The sequence below is a fragment of the Larimichthys crocea genome, chromosome X, assembly GCF_000972845.2.
Source record: "Larimichthys crocea isolate SSNF chromosome X, L_crocea_2.0, whole genome shotgun sequence".
Taxonomy (NCBI): domain Eukaryota; kingdom Metazoa; phylum Chordata; class Actinopteri; family Sciaenidae; genus Larimichthys; species Larimichthys crocea.
The window spans coordinates 10,382,531-10,392,451 of NC_040020.1; the positions used below are offsets into that span (position 1 = coordinate 10,382,531).

Below are 9,921 nucleotides of genomic sequence, written 5' to 3' on the forward strand. Positions count from 1 at the left end.
AGCCGTAATGAAGATCCAGTTAATGAATAAACCTGTGGCGCCATAACGGCTAAATACAGGTAAGGGGATTACCTTGGCGTAATCGTTTCCACTGGCTGCTCCATAGGCTCAGTCTGCCTCACTAGCTGCTTCATGGCAAGTGTTTCTCCGGAGAGATAACTCAGACAGACTCAAACTGAGTTTAGTCGATCTTTTCTCGCTTTACCTGAGCGAGGGGATGCCCTGCTTGGAGTCCATGGAGTCTGGCAGAGCGCCTCCTCCTCCTCCTCCTCCTGCTGCTCCTGCTGCTGCTCCTGGGACAGAGGAGACTCTGCACAGGGAAACGGTGGCCGCGACTCCGATGGACACGGGCTGGTTCTTCTCCCCGCTTTGGAGTCCTCGCTCCAAGGCGCGCAGCAGGTTTGGAGACAGTGTGAAAAGCGAGGCATGGCTGGATGACCACTCCGACTTCACGAGGGCCTACTTTTTACGCAGAGCTTCAGTGTGAGATATTTGATCACATCACTTTTAAATTCATACATTTTTGTTAAAGTTAATGTAAGCTTCAAAAATGATGCATACAAATGGTTTTAGTAACATTATTGCAGTAAGGAAATGTCTTTTCCAGTTTAGTTTTGTGCTTTCTCAGCCAATCAGATGTGTAATCTGTCTTGTCTGTGGCTTCAGGGTCAGTGGTCCACAGCCAGAGATGTCCCCACAGCTGCCCAGGGTCCGCAGGAACAGCTCTGACCACGCTGACCTGCCCATGAAGGGTCACCCCCGCAGAGGTTCTTCTCCTTCGAACAGCTCACACCTGAACATTTCTTTCTTAACGGACAGACTCAAACCTCTTGCTTCCAATCTCAACGCCACTGAGCGGATCAAAGTGAATCATTCCAGTCCAGATGTTTTGAGCAGTTACTCCCCTTGCTCTCCTCGCCCTTCACGTTGCCGTCCTCTTTCTCCCATTTGCCCTTGCTCCCCCAACTTACCCCACTCCCCTCAGCCGCAGTGCCGCTCTGCCACAAAGGCCCCAGCCTGTGGCATCGGTGAGTGCTGCCCATGGATGATGGAGCTCCTGCAAGGAGGTCTAAGCTTGATGGGCTCTGTAGCAGAGCTCTGCCACGGGGCTGTCCTACACACTGGTGAACTGCTGGCAGCTGAGGCGGGCTCTCTCTCTCTTGTAAAGAAAGACTCCAGTGGAAGGAACATCTTGGAGGCAGTGATTGCTCCAGCAGCGTTGGGGTGCTTGAGCGAAGACGATCTCTGCAGCAGTGCACATCTGGAGCTGGTTAGGAGTATCATGGGATGTGTACTGGCTACAGAATCGCCAATGAACCTGAGAGATGTATCAGAGGTAAACCTTCAGACTGGCACGTTAGTTGTAGTCATGACTCTGCATTCTGTAGTAAGCTCTTCTTTAGACAGAAAATTGTACGTTTGTTCTCGGGCTTTAAAGCAACGAGGACAGTACAACCATGAGTCAAGCATTTCCTGTTTTTAGATGATGACATGGTCATTTCGTGGAGTGTGGGGGCGTCAAGGGAATCCCAGATGACGCACTTGCTTTTAATCCCTTCAGAGGTTTCCTCCACTGATTAACCTTTGTTTATTGAGATGGTGATGTGTCCTCATACTTGAGCACACCCAAACAAAACACACACCCACACAAAGAGATAAGATGGTACAGCTGACTTAAGGGCTTAAAGGAGGTGCCCGCACCTTCCTTCCTTGTCCTCAACAGCAATGTGATTAGGAACCAGTGCCAACTCCTGACAGAGTTGCACACCAGATAATCCCGAGTCAATGTGGGTGTGGATGGTTGTTTTTTAGTAACCTGGCCAGGATGTTTCTAACATACTGATCAGATAATTTAAGGACGCAGGAGTCACATTTGAGTAGATATCAAATGTTGTTTCTGCTAATACACACAATGGTGCAAAATGCATGATTCATGTGTTGCAGTTAAGTGTGTTCACATCCTCAGGACCCCAGATTCGACTTCGATGATGACCAGTCATCAAACATCAGGACTGTTTTGAGTGTTCCCATCAAGAGCCATAGAGGAGAGGTAACATTCAACACTGTTCTTTTATTTATTTCAATATTTTTTTTCAAATATTTGTATGTGTTATTGGGGATAAATACCGTAATTTTCCGACTATTGAGCGCACCTGAATATAAGCTGCACTAGGTAAATTTTAAAAGAAAATAAATTTTGTACATACTGTATATAGGCCGCACTTGAATATAAACTGTTTTCATGTTGTAACATGAGATATTTACATAGAAAGACGGTACACAGAAGATTTTTTTTTAATTTTAATTTAAAACACGCTTTTTTAAAACTGTGCCTGAAAATCGGGAGTACGGCGCCAAACCGCCATCAATGCGGCATCAACACAGGATGCCAAGATTACGTGCAGTGGCTCTATTTCCTTCTTTGACGGCCAGATTGCCTTTAACTTAAAATCTGCATCATATGCATTTCTTTGTGTGTTTTCCATGATGAGGGTGTGTGCATGATGCACAAAATGACGTTTCAAAATCAAAATCAAAACTAGTGTCCTCTTTGGCGCACAATCTTTCCCCATGTCTGTCTCGCTTTTGCCTTTACTGCCAGAGAGTGCCAGTAAAAATCTATAAATTAGCGGCACCATTGTATAGGCCGCAGGGTTCAAAGTGTGTGAAAAATGTAGCGGCTTATAGTCTGAAAATTACGGTATATGTACAGACACAGTCCTATCAATGTTTGCATTGAGTAACAGAGGTCATGATACAGATTGCTTCTTCTTCTTTTTGTGGGCAGGTGGTAGGTGTAGTGGTGATGATCAACAAGAGAAATGGCTGTGATGGATCAGCTTCTGTTTTTACCAATATGGATGAAAAGGTGCGGGATGGTTACTACAGGGCAGCAAATGTTAGACCATGCTAACCACGTAAACAATTAAAAATTTTGTTAAGGAGTGACTAACGGCCATGAGCTTGCTTTAAATTTGAGTTGAACTTTATTGGCCAGGTGCTGTCCAATCATATGGATGTGCTGGGGATGGTCCTGGATAATGTTCAGCTGTATGAGAGTTCAAGACAAGAAGCCAAACGCAGTCAGGTAACAGCATCAGAGAACAACATGGAATATATCTGTTTCTTTGTATGTATGTCTATGTAATCTCTGTGTCTGTGTAATGTGTGTGTCAGGCCTTGATAGAGATGGCAAAGGTTTTGTCAGAGGAGCACCATTCTTTTGAAGTTCTGCTGAGTAGGATGGCCTCCACCATCATGCCCTTCACACACGCCCAGTACTGCACCATCTTCATCCCCAGCGAGCAGACCTCAGATGTGGAAGAAGAGGTGCGTCATCCCGTTTGATTCCTATTTGTTTTGTCTTCGAATCGTGTCTTTCCTAATGTACGCCGGTGATTTTATTTCAGGTTTCGTTCTCCAGAGTGATCCACCTGGAGTGTGAGGAGCTCGGATCTACATGCCAGGTCTACAGGAGGTTGTGGCTGCATGTTGCTTGATTCCAAGTCTTGCTTCAATCGAATTATTTTTGATCAGACACAGTGTAAATAATTCCATATCTTTTTTTTTTCAGGCAGCGTGACATCCGTGACATAGACCCATCGTATGCTCTTCGAACTCTGGTTGCTATGAAAACACTTAACATGTCAGAGAGTTCTGGGGAATCGGTGAAGAGTATGATCTGCTGCCCTGTCAGAAATGAGCAATCTGAGGATGTTATTGGTGAGTCTGTTTCGAATGTCAGCGATCATGATCACTCTAGGCTTCAGTCTGGATTCATTCATGCCTAGGTACAAAATGTTGCTGGGTGTCGACTAACTGGAAAGGGAAACCAACTGTTTGCTAGTATATAAAGACTATTACTTAAAGGTTTGCAACCAACTGTTTGCTAGTATATAAAGACTATTACTTAAAGGTTTGCTAGAAAGAAGATATACTGTAGATGGAGATGGAGTCATGGCTCTCAAACAAAGTCCAAACCCATCGTCTTCCCGCCCTCTAACCGTCTCTTTATTGACACATAGCGGTGTGCCAGCTGATGAATAAAAGAAGCAAGGACTCAGATGAGATGGAAGCCTTTAACAGATATGATGAGCGCCTACTGGAGGACCTGGCAGTGTACTGTGGCCTGGCGCTGCAGTACGCTCAGGCAGTGCAGATCACCGAGGAACGGAGGGCCAGTATAGAGGTCACACAGGAGGTGGGTAACCCCTTTATTTCGCTCATATCTTAAGCTTAGCATTAAGTCAACCTATTCAATGTTCAAATGTTGCTAGATGTGTGTGTGTTCACTCTTCTTCTTGCAGGTTCTTGCCTACCACATTACCGCAGCAGAGCAGGAGATCCAAGCATTGCAGGTGATTCTTTACTTTCTGTATTCTTATTAAATGTACATGACATCAAAACTATGAAATAACATCCTGATGCAGTATTGCATCACACCCTTTCTTGATCACATAGCTCTTAAATAGCCTGGAGGTGTGTTTTGGGTCACTGACCAGTTGAAAAACAAATGATGGTCCCACTAAGCTCAAACCAGATGGGATGGACCTTGAATTTGAAATAAATCACAGTCATACAGTGGCATCAGCAAATCACCTCCACGTCATTATACCTCCTCCTCCATGCTTCACGGTGGGAACCACACATGCAGGTACCATCCGTTCACTTTCTCCGTATCTCGCAAAGACACAGCAGTTGGAAGTGCATATTTCAAATTCGGGCTCTTCAGACCAAAGTACAGATTTCTGCTCATTATAATGTTCATTCCTTGTGTTTGAATTATACAGTCGCCTCTGAACAGTTGATGTTGAGATGTGTCTGCTACTTGAACTCTGTGAAGCGCTCTAATCTGAGGTGCTGTTAATTGGTGATTTCCTCTTTGTTTTGTCACTCCGTCCGTCGTCCTGGAATTACCCCTCTGTTTATTTCCGCACGTCAGATTAACTGGCTTTAATGCAAACGTACAGCTAACGTTCTACCAATTTAAATCTCTCGATCAGCTGCTATCACCGCCTGTGAGTGGCAAAGGTAAAGGCAACCTCTTACCCACGTTAAACCTGAGAGGATTCCTCTGTGCATATGCTGTGTGGGCAACAGGTAGAAAAAGCCATGGTGTTTTCAGTTGTGTTTGTGGGTGGATGAATGTTCTGTGTGTATATTTCAATGGTTTTTATTTGTTTGTTTTTTAGGAGGCCACTATTCCCTCTGCTGAGTCGCTGTCTATCTTAGACTTCCATTTCTCTGACTCTAGCCTGGCAGAAGACCTGACCTCTCAGGCCACCGTTCGTATGTTCCTTGACCTCAATTTGGTGCAGGATTTTAACATTGATTACAAGGTAACCGACTATTAGATGTGACACATGACAAGGTGTGGTTTCACTGTTGGCAACTGAACACTTGTACACGTCTCTTTCCTCCAGAGTCTCTGCCAGTGGGTCCTGACAGTGAGACGTGGTTACAGGAACAGTGTGCCCTATCACAACTGGAACCATGCACTAAGCACTGCTCAGAGCATGTTTGCTATGCTCATGGCCGCAGACCAACTCAAGGTCAGTGCACGCATGCATTTATGTTTTATGTTTGAGACGTTCCCTGGAAGTATTTTTTCTCTCTGATACTCTGCATCTTAAATCTAAATCTTTGCATGCTTGACTTTCATCAGACATCACAGACATGGCTATAGCAGAGCAGTGCTATGGTCCAAATGTAGGAATATGTATGTATCGCATAATATGAGATTGGCCTGGAAGATTTTATACACTTTGGTGATCACTTTGGTAGAACTGTCATATCTTGACAGTTGCATCATGTTGACATATATCTACTGAACTCATCTGTTTAAAGTTCAGGTATTCTGAAGTTTCATTCAATGACTGCAGTGTTTCTCTGGTACAGAGCACTCAGAGGATTCATTTATTAACTCCACAAATCTCTACTTAAGTCACATTTGCCTCTCACTTATGTTACTGTTTCTCCCTCTTTCTATTTACATGATTAATTGTGACTCTGTGTCATAACGCTGTGAAACTAGCCACATCATCTCGTTTGATATGTCAGCATTTTGCACACTGAATGTTTGAGTGGGCGGTTGTGTGAAGATAAGGAGTTGGAATGATGGTTGAAGCTGACAGTGTGTTATTTATTTGATTTACAGGTATCGAGGCAAAAGCCAAATCTTTGCAACTTCTGGGTCAATAAATTAGATCCGATATGACTTTGCCTGCAAAGCAAAAATCTTATTTATTCTTTTTTTTGCATAATATGCTCTCAGTTTTGCTTTCTCACTTGTACTTAATGGTATTCAGGATCAGTGGATTATATTCACGCGCATTATATAAAATGCAAAATGTGTTTTGTTCTTCATTTGTTTGCCTTCTCTCCGTGGCTGATTGATTTCACTGTGAAAGCTGCAAAATCAAAGAAGAATCAGGAAAATAACATTGATCGTTTTGTTTTTGTATTTCAGATAATTTTTTCCCGTCTGGAGATCTTAGCGTTGATGATAGCCACTCTGAATCACGATCTTGACCACAGAGGAGTCAGTAACTCTTACATAGAAAGGTATCATCATGTTGAGCAGTTTTATTTATCCTGTATTTTAGTGCCTTCTTATCACCTCCTATCCTTCTTCACTCTCTCTCTCAGGAGTCAGCAGCCTTTAGCTCAGCTGTACGGACACTCTTCTCTTGAGAACCACCACTACAACCTGTGCCTTTTCATCCTAAACAACACTGTAAGACCCCATCTGTTCTTTCTGACTCATCTCTCTCTCTCCAGCCACCTGTGTATGTACACATTTAGTATTTGATCAAACCTCTTGTAATCAAATTTCTCAAAAGATTTAAACAGCAATGATATACAAATAGACTAAGACAGACTTGAACTAACTGCATGATAAGCTTGTTATGGATATTGGATGCTTTCAGAATTATAGTACTTGGAATATTTTCAGCTAGCTAGACAAAATGAAAAACATGATTCTGGTGTTTCTTCAAAAATGTCAGACTATGCAAAAGCTTTAAAGTCACCAGATCTTCTCCAAGAGAAACGTTGCCAAATCTAAAATTTTAAGTGGTGTAGGCAATCTTTGTTCCTTAAACAGACTGACTGTATATATCTATATCCAGGGGAGTCAGATCCTCAGCGGTCTCTCTACAGAAGACCACAGAGCTGTACTACACATGATCAAAAGGGCAATCCTCTCCACTGACCTGGCCGTCTACATGGAGTATGTGAAGGCAGAAAATATCAAAGTAGGTCAAGCGTGTCTGTGATGTTTCACCCCTCATAACCTTGTTTTTGTGTGCTTGTCTTTTCAGGAGAAGAAAAGAGTTTTTTTCTCTCACTAAGAAAAACAGAGTGAGCTGGAAGAGCGAGAAACAACGAGACTTACTGAGGCGAGAATCACATAAATTAGAATCAGGGGCATATTCTGAATATAAATGTGATGTGTGTGGGGCATGGAGCTGTTCTTTTAAGATAATTATTCACCTCCGCAGGTCGATGTTGATGACAGCTAGCGACCTCTCTGCTATCACAAAGCCTTGGCCCGAACAAAAAAGGGTAGGTCTCACAAAACAGTGTTCATCTGAACACACATAATCAGTCATTTTGAGTTCACCGCAACCTTAACCTCACTCCTCCTCCAAAAAACAGATTGCCAACCTGGTTGCCATGGAGTTCTTTGCACAGGGGGACAAAGAGAGACAAGAGTTCAAAATCAAACCTATTGTAAGTCCGTTAAGTGGCGGGACTGTGTTTTGTTGCATACCTCATAAATCCTGATTTTTGTACGGTAATGGCTTTTTTTTTCAGGTCGAAGAGTCCTTCAAGCATCTTTTCATTCCAGTTAAGCTCTCATTGTTGAAATTATGTAACTAAAAGTTGCTTAGAAAAAGCATCACACCTACCCAGCAGATGTCAAACCTTTATACAAGTAGAGAAGAAATGGAGAAATTCACACAGCTATGTTTTTACTATTCAGGCACATTGACTTGTGTGACCTCCAGAATGTCTGAGGTGATAGTCACAGTGGAATCATGGATGATTTCTCATGCAATATTTCCTCCCACATGGTCTTTAAACAGACTGCAAAAAGTATAATACAATGTTGACTAGATCAGCTACAACTGATCGAGTCTCCTCTGAAGAAGTTCTATTCTAACACATGTCACTCTTTTCACCAGGACATAATGAACAGAGAAAACAGTACTCGGTTGCCGTACATGCAAGTTGAATACATTGATGACATCTGCTATCCACTCTACAAGGTGTGTTATGTCTGAGTCTGAGTTGTACTGCTGTCCTATTCTCTCATCCTCTGCTCTAATTTCTGCTTTTCCGTCACTCCAATCATCACACCCTCTTGTCTCCGTCTCCCTCAGGCTGTATCAAGACTGTTCGACACCTGCTCCCCACTGTTGAATGGTTGTAAGAAGAACAGAGAAAAGTGGCTGCAACTGGCTGAGAAAAGAGAGGAAGAAAACAGTGAAAATAGTAGAACTCTAAACCTGGAAACACTTAAAGACAGCAAGGAAGACACGCAGAGAGAGGAGTAGAGCTTTGGAAGCAAAAGAGGAGTTTTACCCACCTGAATCTGTTGTTCTTCGTCCTCTCTTGGACACCCCTTGACTGAATATTGACCACGTCACAAACGCCACATGTCCTGTAGCAAGTCCAATGTGAAACCTGTCAGCAAGTCTGAAAAGACTGAAGCTGCAGAACCTGAGAAAATATTCATTTCCATATTATATTTGCAGTTTTATGAACGCATGTCTAGATGTTCAAATGTGTACCGAGTAAAGATTTGTGAACGTATATCCAGATTTGAAAAAGTGTGCGAGTTTCCATGTTGCCAGATCAAACCAGCATTTTTTGAAGTGTTGTTGTCCAACCTTGGATGTAGTCAGAGATCATATTTATACTGGGATGTACTACTCTTGTGGATAAGAAACATTCATTACATTAAATAACATTTCTTGTCAGTATCATGTCTGAGAAAAGAACGCTGCAGTGAAGTTTGTGTTCAGTTATTTTCTGTCCAGATCTAGAACGTCTTGCATTGGCAGGAGAGTCAGTTCACTCCCCAGCCCTCATGTTTTACTGTTTAAATTGCATTATACCAATGTTTTCATCATTAAAAATTATTATTATTATATTAAATTGATCTCTTGTTGCATACTTACTCTGTTTGCTAATTTGTAGTAAATTGCTGCACGGGCCAAATGGAACATACCACTTTTTATTGGATTTTAGTGCTTATTAAAAAAGTCTGTTGAGATTGGAAATTGAAATTACATGAAATAAGATGGAATCTATTAGAGACAAAAAAAAAACCCCAAAACAATCATTTGTGTAAAATGAATGAAAAACATATAGGCATAAAAACAAAAGCAAAACTATATTTTAGCAACACAAGACCTGTTGTTGTTTACAAAACCTTATACATTTATGGATTTTCATCAACACTGAAATTGAGCTACTGTTTGTGCTAATGTATTTTTGTTTTTGAAATTTAAACATTTACTTTCACACTTATTTTTCATCCTCAGATTGTTGTATGTAAATGTATTGATGATCGATCAGTATTATGGGATACATTTTTAAATAAATCTTTCCATTAAAACTATTAAATATGTTCTTTATACCATGGAGTTGTTTGCACGGGGGGACAAAGAGAGAGAGAAGAGTTCAAAATCAAACCTATTGTAAGTCCGTTGAGCGGCGGGACTGTGTCTTGTTAGTTAGTTCTCAAAATTGTGTGAAGTGAAAGTCAGATTTCAGAGCCTGTTTTGGGCAAAGAGAGACCTCATAAATCCTGATTTTTGTATGGTAATGCCAAAAAAGGGTAGGTTTCACAAAACAGTGTTCATCTGAACACACATAATCAGTCATTTTGAGTTCACCGCAACCTCATTC

General features: G+C 41.9%; 1 protein-coding gene across 1 annotated transcript; it reads left to right on the forward strand.

The window, feature by feature from the left end:
* Positions 1-217: 217 nt before the first annotated feature.
* On the forward strand, positions 218-9,086 carry pde5aa (phosphodiesterase 5A, cGMP-specific, a). The gene is made up of 21 exons (XM_027282543.1): positions 218-483; positions 667-865; positions 986-1,336; positions 1,967-2,050; positions 2,789-2,869; positions 2,999-3,088; positions 3,178-3,330; positions 3,411-3,478; positions 3,575-3,723; positions 4,026-4,201; positions 4,308-4,358; positions 5,193-5,339; positions 5,424-5,552; positions 6,470-6,564; positions 6,649-6,736; positions 7,131-7,231; positions 7,323-7,400; positions 7,503-7,566; positions 7,660-7,734; positions 8,190-8,273; positions 8,388-9,086. The coding sequence occupies exons 1-21, from the start codon at positions 218-220 to the stop codon at positions 8,559-8,561; spliced, it is 2,703 nt and encodes a 900-aa protein (XP_027138344.1). The 3' UTR covers positions 8,562-9,086.
* Positions 9,087-9,921: the final 835 nt, after the last annotated feature.

Excerpts from the sequence above, each read along its gene's own strand:
- pde5aa (XM_027282543.1), top strand. The coding sequence starts at position 218 with ATGCCCTGCTTGGAGTCCATGGAGTCTGGCAGAGCGCCTCCTCCTCCT. Across the intron at positions 1,337-1,966 it reads ACCTGAGAGATGTATCAGAG|GACCCCAGATTCGACTTCGA; the intron begins GTAAACCTTCAG and ends TCACATCCTCAG. Across the intron at positions 6,737-7,130 it reads TTTTCATCCTAAACAACACT|GGGAGTCAGATCCTCAGCGG; the intron begins GTAAGACCCCAT and ends ATCTATATCCAG.